General features: G+C 39.9%; 1 protein-coding gene across 2 annotated transcripts in view; it reads left to right on the forward strand.

The window, feature by feature from the left end:
- atp8b1.S (ATPase phospholipid transporting 8B1 S homeolog) overlaps positions 1-17,322 on the forward strand; it is a 56,363-nt gene that overhangs the window by 9,962 nt on the left and 29,079 nt on the right. For both annotated transcript variants that reach the window (XM_018244548.2, XM_018244547.2), the window contains exons 2-7: positions 6,840-7,015; positions 11,571-11,668; positions 12,644-12,757; positions 13,100-13,198; positions 13,458-13,519; positions 15,741-15,813. In XM_018244548.2, the coding sequence (XP_018100037.1) occupies positions 6,841-7,015; positions 11,571-11,668; positions 12,644-12,757; positions 13,100-13,198; positions 13,458-13,519; positions 15,741-15,813 (621 nt within the window). In that variant the 5' untranslated portion in view covers position 6,840. The remainder of the gene's footprint in view (positions 1-6,839; positions 7,016-11,570; positions 11,669-12,643; positions 12,758-13,099; positions 13,199-13,457; positions 13,520-15,740; positions 15,814-17,322) is intronic.

Raw genomic sequence — 17,322 nt, forward strand, 5'->3', positions numbered from 1 at the left:
TCACTAGTGGGCAGATTTATCAAAGGTCGAATTTCGAATTGATGTGAATTTTTTTTTTTTACTCTAATAAATTCTAATGTCCTCACAACTCGAATAAGAGGTTAATTATGAAAAAACTAATATTCGATTGAATAGTCCCGACCCGAAAAATTCGAATTTGAATCGTATGAATAGAGTTTTCCTCCGAAAACAACCCTAAAATGTCAGGAAGGCAATTAACATATTCAAGTTCTGTTGTAACTTTACCAGCCTAAAGGTTCAAAGCCCTAAAAACCGTAATGATCCAGGCCTTTAAAGTTGTCCACAGCAGCTCCCCAGCTTGGATCTTGTTAGGCCATTTTGGTCAACGTCAGTCAGGGCCGGGCCAAGCTGACTGGGCGCCCTAGGCAACATGGCCGGCAACCTCGCCCCCTTGTGCACGCGCAAGTTCAGCCGCGTACCCTGTGGTTGAGGAGTGGGAATCGGCAGAGGGGAGGGCTGGAGTGGGAAGGGAAACGGTAGGACTAAATGGACTTTTTCGGCTCGATCCAACGCTCTGCGACATAACGCAGTGTGCAACGTCTGCAACCGACAATTGTGTAGCGTTGGATCAACGCTGCAACACCATCCAACAATGCATTCACTTACCTTATTTTGGTCACTTACCTGTTGCATGCGACTTGTACTCTACCCCTACAGTTACAGCCCTGGTGTCAGTGGCACTGCACATGCTCAGTGTGCTCTGGGCTGCTGTTGAGAAGCTGAGCTTAGGGGACCATCTGAATTCATTCTGGAGCAGAATGCACTGGTTTCTACCATGTCATGTAACAAAAGTCTAAACTGATTACTAAACGTGCATTCTGAATGTTAAATTGTATATTGTGAGTGGATCCCTAAGCTCAGTAAGTGACAGCAGCACAGAGCATGTGCAGTGAATCAGCAGAAAAGAAGATGGGGAGCTACTGGGGCATCTTTGGAGACACAGATCTTTACTGCTAAAGGGCTGTGGTTGCCTGTTAATTGTAAAAGTCCTTTTTCTGTCTGTATTTCCCATGACGTAACAGTTACTAAAACACGGCTAAAGAAATAAGTAGGTGTTGCACGTAGGTAGGAAATAGTGTGCTCTTGGCTTTTCATTTAATAGTTTCAGGTTCCACTACATTCCAAAAGCTCTGTCTGTTCCATGCACTTGTCATGTCCTGGGCTTAAACACATTCAACCTCAAGTGTAGGCAAATGTTATACATCTTGACAGGCCACAAAGGAGATTAATATGGACAAGGATGTCTATATTTCTGCCCAACACAACCATTTTCTTACGGTGGCTTAATTTCTGATCACTTGCTTCTGTCCAAAGATTCTCAGGGATTCTGTTAAATGCATGATACAGATATGGGATCAGTTATCCAGAAAGCTCTGAATTAGAGAGAGGCTGTCTTCCATAGGCTCCATTTTATCCAAATAATCCAAATTTTTAAAACTGATTTCCTTTTTCTCTGTAATAATAAAACAGTAACTTGTACTTGATCCCAACTAAGATATAATTAATCCTTAATGGAAACAAAACCAGCCTAATGGGTTTGTTTAATATTGACATGATTTTCTATTCGACTTATGGTATGAAGTTCCAAATTACAGGAAGATCTGTTATCCAGAAACCGCCAGGTCCCGAGCATTTTGGATAATCCGTTCTATAGCTGTGGTGTTTTCTATGACTCTATAGGGATGTAAAAGCTGAACAAAGATAAAACCAGGCAGAAAATATATTGATTCCTTCACACCCGTGGTCCCCTGCTTTACACTTTGGTGCAGGGAAAGTCTTGTGAGAATATGGATGGCAAGGAAATCATAAAATTGGATCTTTGACAAACATGCCCTTGAAACACCAATAGCCAAACTGATGCTTTCTCTAATTAGAAGTATCATGAGAAGACCTTCAGATGGTCAATAACAATCTTTTGGATCAGCTTGTTATTGCCACTAATGCAGGCCTTAAAGGGATTTATTTCTAAATTACACTGCAAATAATTCACTCTACAATATAAACTTTCATTCCTGAACCAGCAAGTGTATATTTTTTAGTTGTAATATTGTTGTGTAGGTGCATCTCAGGTCATTTTGCCTGGTCATGTGCTTTCAGAAAGAGCCAGCACTTTAGGATGGAACTGCTTTCTGGCAGGCTGTTGTTTCTCCTACTCAATGTAACTGAATGTGTCTCAGTGGGACCTGGATTTTACTATTGAGTGCTGTTCTTAGATCTACCAGGCAGCTGTTATCTTGTGTTAGGGAGCTGCTATCTGATTACTGTCCCATTGTTCTTTTGTTTGGCTGCTGGGGGGAAAGGGAGGGGGCGATATCACTCCAACTTGCAGTACTGCAATAAAGAGTGACTGAAGTTTATCAGAGCACAAGTCACATGACTGGGGGCAGCTGGGAAACTGACAATATGTCTAGCCCCATGTCAGATTTCAAAATTGAATATAAAAAAAATCTGTTTGCTCTTTTGAGAAATGGATTTCAGTGCAGAATTCTGCTGGAGCAGCACTATTAACTAGAGTTAGTTCAATGGAAACAACGTGGAAGCCAATCAGAAACACAGGGGATGGAATCCATCATTGAGAAAGCTAAAGAGTAGGAAGGGAACTGTATCTAAACATTGAGACCTAAGGGCCCCAGTAATCTGGCCTCTCGCCATAGATGTTGTGACACGTGGGAGGGGGGGATTGTTAAAGGTAAATAAAACTGGCGACATATAGGTGATTTTAAAGGCAGTAAGATAGGGGCTCTGCAAAAAAAAAAATGTGCTGGACTCCTGTGATCTCCTGGATGTGACTTCTTAAATATTCTAATAACCACTGCCTGTGAGTTGAGAATCGAGCGGTTGAACCACCTTTTAATACAAATAACATGTAGACCAGAGGGTTCTATTGCAATGTTTTTGTTGGAATTGTTTTTCTAGCACTCAGGCTCAACTGGCAGTTTGAATTTCATCATATACTATGAAGGGACCCCACCCTGTATTTCACATAATACCTTGGCAAAGTGTGTTGCTCTTATTCATAACCAAGAGATACTGAACCTGGGGAGACACCGCAAGACAAATCAGGTGGGAGGAGAGCACGTTGCTTAAAGGAGAAGGAAAGGTTAAAATTAAGTAAGCTTTATCAAAAAGGTCTATATAAATACACCAGTAAACCTCAAAGTAATGCTGCTCTGAGTCCTCTGTCAAAAGAAACACCACATTTCTTTCCTTCTATTGTGTACTCATGGGCTTCTGTATCAGACTTCCTGTTTTCAGCTTAAACCTCCAGGGCTAGGGCTTGAGCATGCTCAGTTTGCTCCTCTCCCCCTCGATCCCTGCTGTAATCTGAGCCCAGAGTGAGCAGGGAGAGACTCAGGCAGGAAGTGATGTCACAACAAGCTTATATGGCAGCGTCTATCCTAAACAAACAGAGAGAGTTTCTAGAGCTGTTTACTCAGGTATGGTAAAGCATTCTACAGAATAAATATAGTGTTATAGCTTGCACTATTGTGGCTAATCTATTGGCAATAAACTGCTTCGGTAGCTTTCCTTCTCCTTTAGGGCTAGTCCACACGGGGAGATAGCCACGCGTTTGCGGTCGCGGCGACAAAGCGCCGCGCCAGTCGCCGCGACCGGCGCAGGCGACAGTTTTGTATGGGCGCCTATGTAAAAACGCCTGTGCTAACCACACGAGGCGATGCGCTTTTCAACAGTCGCCTGAAAATGCCTTGCCAGGCTTTTTCAGGCGACTGTTGAAAAGCGCATCGCCTCGTGTGGTTAGCACAGGCGTTTTTACATAGGCGCCCATACAAAACTGTCGCCTGCGCCGGTCGCGGCGACTGGCGCGGCGCTTTGTCGCCGCGACCGCAAACGCGTGGCTATCTCCCCGTGTGGAATAGCCCTTAAGAACTGGATAATTGTTTTGTATAAGGAGATAGTGTCTCCTGTTATGGTTTTACATGGCATTTGTTACATGCACTCAATTCAGAATGCTCTGGACTCGTGGTTTAACAGATAACAGATCTTTCTGTAACTTAGATCTTCATACCTTAAGTCTACTAGAAAATCATGTAAACATTAAATAAACCCAATAGGCTGGTTTTGTCTCCAATAAGGATTAATTATATCTTAGTTTGGATCAAGTGCAAGCTACTGTTTTATTACAGAGAAAAAGGAAATCATTTTGGATTATTTGGATAAATGGAGTCTATGGGAGATGGGTTTTCCAATTTTGGAGCTTTCTGGGTAATGTATCCCATACCTGTCCTTGTCCTGTATATTGCCAATATTGCTCTTCTTGGGTGAACGCCAAAATCAGCCCATCTGTGAGCATCTTAAGTCTTTGCCCTTGCAGTTCATTCGGCACAAGATATACCGCTGTCTTTTGGCTTGCTTCTTACTTTGATAGCGTCTACAGTAAATTTGTTTTTCCATTAATTACAGATATTTTCAGGATTCGCATCTAAAGAGAAATAGACAGGAGTTCAGAAAGGCCTCAGTACAGCTGCCTAGAGTTTTTACTTAATCTGCTTAATTATTTACATAAGGCACTGGCCTTTTCATCATGTGAATAGCCTTCCCTACAATGACTCCAGTACATATGAGCAGCCATTGTTCCGGTTTCTTTTCTGTTTTCTCTAGTGGAAAGTTTGACATCTTGTTTTTTTTTAATTTTCTTTTGATTTATTTTTGTGTTCCAACTCTCGTTCTGTTTTACCTGGGGTGCCAAGTGAGGGCTGTGAGGCAGAAGTAGCTTTGAAGACTTTACATGGCTATGGCAGTGAATGTGCCAACGTAAGGGGCAATACTTGGAGGGGGTAATCCAAGTTTTGGGTGGAAAAGTGGTCCATAATGGTTGTCTGTATCTGTAATCTGTATTAAAAAGCTAATTTCCCTCTACAGAGTAACGACATAATTGTGTACAGGCAGTCCCCGGGTTACGTACAAGATAGGGTCTGTAGGTTTGTTCTTAAGTTGCATTTTTATGTAAGTTGAAACATATACATTTACTTATTAAATTAAGAAAGACATATGTTTGGCTTAAAGTATTTATTTTTACCTTTCTGTGCTCTGCAGTAGACAACACACACAGAGGGGATTGGGCAGGTGGTTTATTAAAGCTAAATGCTAATAAAGGCCAAGCAAACCACAGTAGGTTACTGTAATAGCCTCTTTATGCAAGTGTGAGTTGTATGTAAGTTGGGTGTATGTAACTCGAGGACTCCCTGTATTGTCCTTTATTAAAAGGGGTATACATACTCATTTGCAAACGTGTTACTCTTTATAAAGCAGTGTTGTGGCCCCATCTAGAATATGCGGTGTAGTTTTGATCTCTGGTGCATAAAAGGCAGGTTATTGAAATAGAGACAGCCCATAGAAGAGCAACTAAGGAGGTAAAGGGTATGGAACAGACCCGGACTGGCAATCTGTGGGTTCTGGCAAATGCCAGAGGGGCTGCTATAAGGTCCCATAGAAAGTCAGTATTTAGTGGGCTGGTGGGGGCTGTTTGGGCCTCTTTGTGGGCTGATTGGGCCTCTGTGTACCTGAAATGCCAGGGCCTATTTTAATTCTCAGTCAGGACCTGGTATGGAATGTCTCTATTATAAAGAAAGGTTGACCAAGTTTTTATTATTTTCAGGGGCGATCCGTGGGCTGCTGCTGCCTGAGGCAGTAACCCCGATGCCGCTAATGCTCCGCGGTTAAAAGCTTAGCGTCGGAGCGGGTCAAAAGGTGCGGCATCGGTAGTGTAATGATCGTGTACTGCGCTTTCTGCACTAGCAGAGCCAAATTTCCAGTTTAAAAACCGGAAATTCGGCTCTTAAGGTTACAGGAGGTGGCTTTTTGCCGCCCCTTGTAACTGGCCGTTCCCTGACGCCTGAGGCAAGGTGCTCATGGCAGGAACGGCCCTGATTGTTTTATTTTTACAGTAAGAGTAAAGTTGTGGGATTCTCTCCCTGATGCAGTTATACTGGCAGATACATTAGATACCCTCGAGAAAGAGCTGGATGCCTTTTAGCAAGTGCTGGGTTTCTTGAGTCTGCTGCCTGAAGCAACTACTGCTCTTTTTGCACCAAAAGATCCAAATTTCCACATTAATAAACAGAAATTGGCTCTTAAGGGTGGTGGCACACGATGCTACTCTGGGAGAATAGTCACCCAGCAATAAATTGCCTCTTCTTCGGGCGACTAATCTCCCCTTAATGCCTTCCCGCCAGTTAGAATGTAAATTGCCAGTGTGATGGCACTCTGACCGCTTCAGCTTTCCAAAGTTACCTGAAGTTTCCTCGTGAGGCAACTTCGGGCGACTTGGAAAACCAAGCGTTCTGAGTGCCATCCCGCTGGCGATTTGCATTCTAGCCGGTGGGAAGGCATTTAGGGGAGATTAGTCGCCCGAAGAAGAGGCGATTTGTCACTGGGCGACTAATCTCCCCAAGTAACAGCGTGTGCCACCACCCTTAAGTTACTAGAGGTAGCCCCTGATAACTGGGCCCTCACTGCCGCCTGATACAAGCTTTGCATCTTGTTTCATGGCCTGATCCAAAATGAGACCCCAAGGTTAGAAAAATTTAACAAACTGATGCAGGGACTTGTCCAATTGGTTTTTGGAATTGGGAGGAAGGAATCCCCCACCCCAGGCAAACTGAAGACCGTTTCAGATGATGTTTCCACATCATTAATTCGAATTTAGACAGGTTTCACTTGGACACATAGTTGAACTTTGTGGACATTTGTCTTCTACCATGATTATGTGTTGTGAATGCATATTCAATATTAAAAAAAAAACAGTAAGAAATGTCATCAATCATCTGAACACTAATTAGCGCCATTTCCCTTTACAGAATGGATACAGATTATGACTCGACCTACGAGGATGAATCCCATGTGCCAAATGATGATGTCGTTCCGTACAGCGATGATGAAACTGACGACGAACTGGACCATCCCCAGACTGAGGAGCCTGAGCAGAACCGGAGAAATGTAGAGACAGAGCAGAGCCAGGAACCTGTAATTAAAGGTAAAGGTGCAGGTGTTACCACTTTTATGGTCTAAACAAAAGTCTATAGAAGTTCTGTATATAGTTCACCTTTTAAGTAACTTTTAGTATGTTATAGAATGGCCAGTTCGTAGCAGCTTTTTAATTGGTAAAAACCACTGCCTTGTGGCTAGGGTGATTTTGGACCTGAGCAACAAGATATCTGTTGAACATAAAGAGAAATCATTAAAAAAAACACAAATAATAATAATTTTTTTAATTAATTGCAAATTGTCCCAGAAAATGACACTCATCATTATCTTGACCACTAGGGTTGCCACCTTTCAAATTTGGCGAAAACGGGTAAGAAGGGACCGGGCAGGTGTGGGGGGGCAGGCCAGTGATGTGGGAGGCAGGACCAATGACAGCGGGGGAGGAGCTGATGACATCGGTGGTGGAACTGATGACATGGAAATTAGCGATTGGCTGATCGCCATGTTATTAACTAGAATTTTATGTCTGGATTTCCTAATTTGGAAACAACGGGCTGTACCGGGGAAATCCAGACAGGTGGCACCCGCCCTATTGCCCACACTTTGCAAATACAGGTACGAGGAAAGGAGCAGTTCAGGGTGGTATGATGACTTAAGTTAAATATCCAGGGCTACAGGACCGATTGCATAAAGTGTAACCAACACAAATTAATATATTTGCTCCTCTAAAAACTTTTGCAATTTATTTTTCTAGTTTTCAAGATGCTCACAGTTTGTAAATTGCTAATACAATGAATTTTACTTCAGTTTAAAGGAACATTAACACCAAAAAAATGGTGTCTTAAAGTAATGAAAATATAATGTCCTGTAGCCTTGTACTGGTAAAAAAGCACATGATACACAGTAGATAACAGATAAGTACTACTATAGTTTATATAAACAAGCTGCTGTGTAGCCATGGGGCAGCCATTCAAGCACAGGATACACAGTAGATAACAGATAAGTACTACTATAGTTTATATAAACAAGCTGCTGTGTAGTCATGGGGGCAGCCATTCAAGCACAGGATACACAGTAGATAACAGATAAGTACTACTATAGTTTATATAAACAAGCTGCTGTGTAGCCATGGGGCAGCCATTCAAAGCTGAAAAAGAAAAAAGGCACAGGATACACAGCAGATAACAGAACTTATCTGCTATCTACTGTGTATCCTGTGCTTGAATGGCTGCCCCCATGGCTACACAGCAGCTTGTTTATATAAACTATAGTAGTACTTATCTGTTATCTACTGTGTATCCTGTGCTTGAATGGCTGTCCCCATGGCTACACAACAGCTTGTTTATATAAACTATAGTAGAGTATCTGAAGCAAACACACCAGATTTACCAGTGCAGGACAACCCAAACATTATTTTGTTATTCCTTTAAAATGTTTTAATTTTATGGTGTTACTTTCCACTTAACACTTTCCTCTGCAATCTGCGCTGGCTTCCAGTAAATGGCCGAGTAGAGTCTACTGCCTCAGGTTTATATCTTGTTCCTTTAAAGCAGGTGACATTAAACCCCTAATTAGTATTCAGGGCAGACACATTGTGCACAGCCGCGAAGGAACCAGTTCTGCCTGTAGCGTGCGTTTATGCTGATTACCATTAAGCCATGCAAGACGTCGATTTTAACTATTTTGCAAGTGCCAAACAATTGCTTCAGACCACTTTAAGCATATACGTAATATACAGTTGGCCAAAAAATTAATTTCATGAGAAAAGGAAAGTCATGTGAATGTTGTGAAGTGAAATCATCTGATGCAGTGGCACAACTATAGAGGAATCACACCCTGCAGTCCTAGGGCAGCCTGAGTGAAAGGGGGCTTATACCTGCAGGCACTTGACTCACAGACCGTGTTGGGGGCTGGTTCGACTTTTTTTTTTTTTCCAGGGAGGCCTGACTCCTCATCATTGCACACAGATGACTCTTCACTGCTTACTAACTTTATTTTTTAAGAAGAGTAACATCATAAGACTTTCCTTTGCTCACTAAATAAATTAATTTTCAGAAGAATGCTCTGAGCAATTTTGTGTTAATTTGTTCTGACTTTTTACATTACCTTTACATTACCCTTAACAGCGTTGCCTCTTTTTAAGAACAGTATGGATCGCTGAATAAGCCATAATTACATAAGGATTCCAGTTATAAACTAAAAGACTTCCTTTTCCAACTTTCTGAAACTGTCATTTTTAGCTAGTCTCTGGCTTCATCGAGGTCAGCAGAACATCAGGTTGGGGGTTGTAGTTGTCAGGGATGGGAATAACGGGGGGTCATGACCAGTTAAAAGGCTTATATTCCTGGTTTAATGAACTGAGCACCTAATTCAAATGATTTAATTACAGGTGATGTTCTTTCCCATTAGCAGAGTAAAATATTGATTGATTTAGTCATGTGATACACAGTCGTGCTTGTGCCAAACTTTACCTCTGAATGAAGCACTGACAGCGTTACATGGCTAACTGGCATTTAATGAATTATTCAGGCAAATACCCACTAGACTGGCAGGAGCAGGGGCGCCTTTATTGTGTTCAAACCATTCTCACTAGGTTACATCTACAACTTTGTATAACTCACAATTTCAATGTTTTTTCCTCTTAACCATTTATACCGTAAATATTTAAAAGGATATTGTTTTGAAAAGGGGATTGTTTTAAGAAGTTTTGAGATTTTTCTGTGCACATTTGCAGTTAAACTTTGAATACGCTCAAGTTAGGATAAAGAAAAGTCTATGTATAATAAAAGTGCATGTGAGATTCTGACTTGGTCCATTTAAAGAGCCAATATATTGTCAGCATTGCTTGTGAAATTGTGCTCATCACAAAGGAATAAGCGTGGAGAGTTTAAAGGGAGAACTAAAGTTTAACTAAAGAAGTAGCTACAAATGTTCTACATGATGTTTTGTGCTTCTGTACCAGCCCAAGGCAACCCCAGCCCTTTAGCAGTAAAGATCTGTGTCTCAAAGATGCCCCAGTAGCTCCCCATCTTCTTTTCTGCTGATTCACTGCACATGCTCTGTGCTGCTGTCACTTACTGAGCTTAGGGACCCACTCACAATATACAGTACACATAGAATAGAAATGTCACAATATAAGGCTGATTAGTAATTAATACAGATAATTACTACATAGCAGCACAGAAACCAGTGCAATTAGCATCAGAATTTAATAATCAGCCCTGTAGCATCAGCTTATATTACAGACCAACCTCATTTTCTGCTGGATAATTAGTGACGAGCCCTAAGCTTAGCTTTTCAACAGCTGCTCAGAGCCCACTGAGCATGTGAGTGTCACAGACACTTTCCAAGATGATTTTTTACTTATATATTTATTATAAAGACACAATAAACCATAATTGTCTAACCTCTGTGGGAGTTTGTGTGGAGGTCTAATGCTTCTTGAAAACCTTCTTATAGGTTTTCTTATAGTCACTTACTAGTCCCTATATAATTTTCAAGCAGTTGTCTCCTCCTGCTTTCTTGTGGTCTTGTATCTTCCCTTCCCTTCCTAAAATCTCTGTTCTTTCATATCTTATTTACTGATCTGTGCCCCCATCAAAGCCCCTTTTGGTCTGTGTTCCCACAGCTCCTCACCAGCCTGCATGCCTTTCTCACCAATCCCCCTTGTGTAACACAGTAACATAGTAAGTTAGGTTTAAAAAAGACACACGTCCATCAAGTTCAACCTTTTAACTTTTTTTTAACCTGCCTAACTGCCAGTTGATCCAGAGGAAGCCAAAAACCCCATCTGAAGCCTCTCCAATTTGCCTCAGAGGGGAAAAATTCCTTCCTGACTCCAAGATGCAATGGGACCAGTCCCTGGATCAACTTGTACTATGAGCTATCTCCCATATCCCTGTATTCCCTCACTTGCTAAACACCATCCAACCCCTTCTTATACCTATCTAATGTATCAGCCTGTACCACTGATTCAGGGAGACAATTCCACATCTTCACAGCTCTCACTGTAACAAACCCCTTCCCAATATTTAGGCGGAACCTCTTTTCTTCTAATCGGAATGGGTGACATTGTGTCAGCTGGAAAGACCTACTGGTAAATAAAGCATTAGAGAGATAATGTATTTCAATGCCCTTCCCTGTACCACCATTCCTTTCTCTTAATACAAATCCCAACCTTCATACCCACACAGCTTCTTCCCAATGTCCCCATCCTAACTATAGAGGTAGAGTGACCCCTCTTCCAATATTACTTCAGGTAAGGGGATCTCTTATCTGGAAATCCAATATCTAAAGAGCTCTGATTTATAATAAGACCATCGGTCAAAGTTCATTTAATTATATTACTACTTTTTCTCTGTAATAAAACTCTTGTACTTGGTTCTAACGGTAGCATAAACCATATTGGTGGCAAGACAATCCTGTTGGCCTTAATGGCTTTTGTAGGTGTAAAGTATTGTTATACAGACTGAGACAACTCCTTGTATCTGGAAAACCCCATGTCCCAAGCATTCTGGACCACAGCTCCCATACCTATAATCTTTTTTGCTTATATATTTTTCAAAACTGAACTTACGAAATTGTTCCTTTTCCTCATAATTCAGAATGTTCCTGGCAAGTAAAAGCAAACGATCGGAATTTCTATGACCAGCCACAATTCAAGAAGAAAGCATTCTTGTGTCTTAAGAAAAGCAAATATGCAGTATGTATATTTATTTCCCAATTGTGGCTGTTCATGTCCCTGTGTGGATGTATGTTTTGTGTGTATCAACATATTTATGTTTTGCGTGTATTAACATATTTATGTAAGAAAAAGATGATTCACATTAAGCAGGCAGTGCAAGGTTTGCTGTACAAGCAGAGATTTGCCTGATACTATCTAAATAAAGGTGTGTGAGGTTGCTTCTGTGCATGCATGTCGATTACCATTACCCAATTTCTAGCTGATCATGCTCATTAATGGATTTCAGACGTACTGAGAAAACACAGCAAAAGGAAATAATTTAAATGTATAAGTTAAGTGCTGCTCCAGCAGAATTCTGCACTGCTTTTTTTTTTTTTTAAATTTAATTTTGAAATCTGACATGGGACTAAACATATTGTCAGTTTCCCAGGTGCCCCCAGTCGTGTGACTTGTGCTCTGATAAACTTTAGTCACTCTTTACTGCTACACTGCAAGTAGGAGTGATATCACCTCCTCCCTTCTCCCCCCAGTAGCCCCTCAGCAGAATAATAGGAAGGTGACCAGATAACTACTCTGTGGTAAATATAAGAACAGCACTCAATAGTAAAAAAATCCATGTGACTCCTTCAGTTACATTGAGTTGGAGAAACAATAGCCTGTCAGTAAGCAGTTCCATAGTGCAGCACTTGCTCTTTCTGAAAGCACATGACCAGAAAAAATGAGATGGCGCTTACACCAATATTACAAACAAATATATACTTGTTAGGTTAAATTAAATTAAATTTTACACAGTAAAGTGAATTATTTGCAGTGTGAACAATATAATTTAGAAATAAAAATACACCTTAGAAATCATGACCGAATTCCTTTAATATTTCAGCCATATAAAAAACAGAAATCAAGGCCTATCTTAGACAGCAAATCCTGTTCTTATTTTTAAGATCTCTCCACAAATTCATTTACATGGTATTTCTTCCTTTTTCTTCCCAACAGGGAAATTCAATCAAGACGTACAAATACAACCCAATCACATTCCTGCCAATTAATTTATATGAACAATTCAAAAGAGCTGCCAATGCCTATTTCTTGGTGTTACTCATCCTTCAGGTAATACGATTATCAATTCTTAAGAAGTCTTCCGATTATACAGCTGTAATGATGAATATTCGTGGGTCAGTAATGTTGGTCCGTATCCTGAGAGTGGAGTTGTCTTTTCATTGTAGGAAGTATATTTATAGTTATTTTAGTAGCTAAGGCTGAAAAGAGACACATCTATAAAGTTTATTTTTCACTGCCGAGCCTAAAGTTAACAAAGGTTGTTCCTAATGTCCAAAAATACCAACCGTCATTGCTTTTCCGTATCTCATCTGTGTATATTATGTGTGTATATGTGTGGGTTATAGCATGATGTGCAAATCTTAATAAGGTTTTTTTAAATTATATTTTCAGGCTATTCCCCAAATATCCACCGTCTCATGGTCAACCACCTTGATTCCTCTGTTGCTGGTGCTGGGGATAACTGCCATCAAAGATCTTGCGGATGACATTGTAAGAATATATTTGCAGAGCATTTGTTTGAGTTCAAAGCACAAAATATGAGGTTCTGTTGTAGCAATAAGAAGCCCAGGATGGTGACAGTGTTGAAGGGCCTCGGGCAAAAATACAAGGCCTAAGTGCAATATCCATGTTGCGTTTTCTCTGCTAGCAACTTGTAACATAGACCTCTTCTTCTTTTTTCTATTTGCCAAAGTCTTATGTTATTATTTGTACTGAGACATTGAATTTTTGTCTCCATTTTCCATTAAAGGCCCGGCATAAAATGGACAATGAAATAAACAATCGCCCTTCTGAAGTAATTGTGGATGGAAGGTAACAAAAGGATTACTTTTTCTCAAATCTCTATCTCTATCTCTATCATCTCTATCATCTCTAATCTCTATCTCTATCATCTCTATCATCTCTATCTCTATCATCTCCATCTCTATCATCTCCATCTCTTATCATCTCTATCATCTCCATCTATCTCTATCTCTATCATCTCCATCTCTATCTCTATCTCTATCATCTCTATCTCTATCTCTATCTCTATCTCTATCATCTCTATCTCTATCATCTCTATCTCTATCATCCCTATCTCTATCTCTATCATCTCTCTCTATCTCTATCATCTCTATCTCTATCATCTCTCTCTATCTCTATCATCTCTATCATTATCATCTCTCTCTATCTCTATCATCTCTATCTCTATCATCTCTATCTCTATCATCGCTATCTCTATCATCGCTATCTCTATCATCGCTATCTCTATCATCGCTATCTCTATCATCGCTATCTCTATCATCGCTATCTCTATCATCGCTATCTCTATCATCGCTATCTCTATCATCGCTATCTCTATCATCGCTATCTCTATCATCGCTATCTCTATCATCTCCATCTCTATCTCTATCATCTCTCGCTTTGTTTGTATCGCTGTTGATCTCCTGGAACTGCCCCCGCCGGCTAGACTGTAAATCGCCGGCGGGATGACACGCGGAACGTTTTTTTTTTTCCAAGTTGTCAAAAGTTTCCTCGTAAGGCAACTTCAGAAAATGAAGCGCTCCCAAGTGCCATCCCGCCGTCGATTTACATTCTAGCCAGCGGGAGGCAGTTCGGGGAGATTAGTTGCCCTGAAGAAGAGGAGATTTGTCGCCGGGCGACTAATCTCCCCGAATCTGAGTGTGTGTCCTGACCCTTCCTCCAACAGTCTCTGAGCCTTCAGGGCAGATAACAGAAAGGTACAGACAAACACTGCAAATAACTTCTTTTATTAGGCAAAAAAAATATATATATTTATGGGTTGACATTCCCTTTAAAGTAAATTCCAGTGCAAAGAGGAAATAGAATATTAAGGTGGTATAGCATTGCCTCCCATATCTGGGTCCATTTGCATCCTTTTTCTGCAGTAAATTATCTCCCAATGATATATAGAAACAAGGCTACACAAAGGAACTTTTTGTGCAACTTCCCCTAAGACTTTGAGGGTCTTTATCAGTATTTTATTGAAATAAGTCGGACCAAACTAGAATCCACAATTTGACCTTTTTTATTATTTAAAAAGCACAATTTAATCTGATCAGGGAAAAACTTGATAAAATCAAGCAAAAATCCGAATCATATGATTTTTCCAATTTTTTTTCCTGAATTGCTTGATTTTTTTTTTTTTCGGGCTTTTGGATTTTTTTGGGATTTTTGACCGAAAAGCCAGAAATAGTTTTTTTTTTCCACTGAAAATTTGGATGTAATAGAAAAAAAAACTAACATTTTTTGCATTCAGACTTTACTAAATAATCCCCTAAATGTTTTGGGAAAATGTAATGTAAATTGTTCCTTTCAATGGGCTGTAATTTCTTTTTTAAGCAATTGTATGGCTTCTCATTTCACAAAATCTTTGGTACAGGATCCCTTATCCGGAAACCCCGATATCCAGAAAGCTCCGAATTACGGAATGGCTGTCTCCTATAGACTCCATTTTATCTAAATAATCCAATTTTTTTAAAATGATTTCCTTTTTCTCTGTAATAATAAAACAGTAGCTTGTACTTGATCCCAACTAAGATATAATTTATCCTTATTGGAAGCAAAACCAGCCTATTGGGTTTATTTAATGTTTAAATGAATCTCTAGTAGACTTAAGGCATGAAGACCCAAATTACGGAAAGATCCATTATCCAGAAAACCCCAGGTCCTGAGCATTCTGGATAACAGGTCCCATACCTGTATCGTGAAGAATCTTTTCATAGTTTTAACAGGAGTGATCTTATTGCTGGGAGATGCTTTGTTCAAATTTCATTACACACGAATAACTATTTTTATAGTTGCAGTACTTCTCACCCCACACTTCAGGGCAAAGAACTGTGCCAAACCTGAACCTTGCCTCTGATAACAAAAGTGTTCTTTCCAAGTAATAAACAAAGCATCTGCCAAATATTGGGGAACCATTGGGTGATATACAATAATATGTAAATATTCTGAGATATAATTATATTGTGTTTATAAATTCTACTATTGGATGCATTATGGTAAACAAATTCTTGTAATCCTCATGTAGGTTTAAGAAGACAAAGTGGAAAAATATCTGTGTTGGAGATATCATACGTATTAAAAAAAATGAATTTATTCCTGTAAGTATGACACACCAGTTTAGGACCAAATTGTACAGTAAAGTTGATGTTTTATACATTCCCTTTACTTAATTATACGTTCCCTGTATCTTAAAGCAGAAGGAAAGCTACTGAAGCAGTTTATTGCCAATAGATTAGCCACAATAGTGCAAGCTATAACACTATATTTATTCTGCAGAATGCTTTACCACACTTGCGTAAACAGCTCTTGAAGTGTTCTCTGTTTGTTTAGGATAGCCACTGCCATATTAGCTTGGTGTGACATCACTTCCTGTTTGAGTCTCTCCCTGCTCACTCATAGCTCTGGGCTCAGATTACAGCAGGGAGGGGAGGAGGGATGGGGAGAGGAGCAAACTGATCATGCTCAAGCCCTATCCCTGGAGCTAAAAACAGGAAGTCTTACTTTGAGGGTTTACTGGTTTATTTATATAGACCTTTCTGATCAAGCTTACTTAGTTTTAGCCTTTCCTTCTCCTTTAAGTTTTTCTATCTTGCTGTTCCTTTACCCTGGAACTCTATCCCTGAATTTGTCCGCAGGGAACACGCTCTCAGCCTCTTAACTCAGATCCTACCTGTTGGAGTGCTTAAACAATATCTGGTCCAGTCTTGGCGCTTAAAGGAACAGTAACGCCAAAAAATGAAAGTGTTTTAAAGTAATAAAAATATCATGTAGTGTTGCCCTGCACTGGTAAAACTGATGTTTCTTTAAAAACTCTACTATAGTTCATATAAACATGCTGCTGTGTAGCAATGGCGGTAATTGAAAAAAGTATATTTGGCACAGGTTAAATAGTGGATAACCGATAACACCATTATGTTCTACAGAGCTTATCTGCTGTGTAACCTGAGTCTTTTCTCTTTTGAATGGCTGCCCCCATTGCTACACAGCAGCTTATTTTGATAAACTATAGTAGTGTTTCTGAAGCAATTCAAAAATAATTCAGAATATTATCCCTTTACAGATAGGCATAATACAGTTATGGGATCTGTAATCCAGAATGCTCGGGACCTGGGTTTTTCTGGATAATGGATCTTTTCATAATTTGGATCTTCATAGCTTAAGTCTACTAGAAAATCATATAAACATTAAATAAACCCAATAGGCTGGTTTTGCTTCCAATAAGGATTAATTCAATTTTAGTTGGGATCAAGTACAAACTACTGTTTTATTAACGGATCCCATACCTGTACTATAAATGTCTTTTAGTTGAGTACGGCTATATCAGGAATTTCTTAATCTGGACATACAACAGTGCTAAATTCTCCATTAAAACAGAGGGTGCTGGGAATTATTGTTTCATTAACAGGACGAGTTCTCCACCTACAAATCTGAATATGAAAATGCAATTTTTAATAGTTTCAAGATGGCTTATTTGCACAAAGTATTCTCCTTAGGGAACTATTCAAAGGGAAGCTACAAGGGCTAGAGTATCTGATGCCAATTCAGTTCATAAATGAAGTGATAACCTTCGGTGCAGGATCTAAGCTCAGGCCCAGGTGAAATCAATG

The sequence above is a fragment of the Xenopus laevis genome, chromosome 1S (genome assembly GCF_017654675.1).
Source record: "Xenopus laevis strain J_2021 chromosome 1S, Xenopus_laevis_v10.1, whole genome shotgun sequence".
Taxonomy (NCBI): Eukaryota; Metazoa; Chordata; class Amphibia; order Anura; family Pipidae; genus Xenopus; species Xenopus laevis.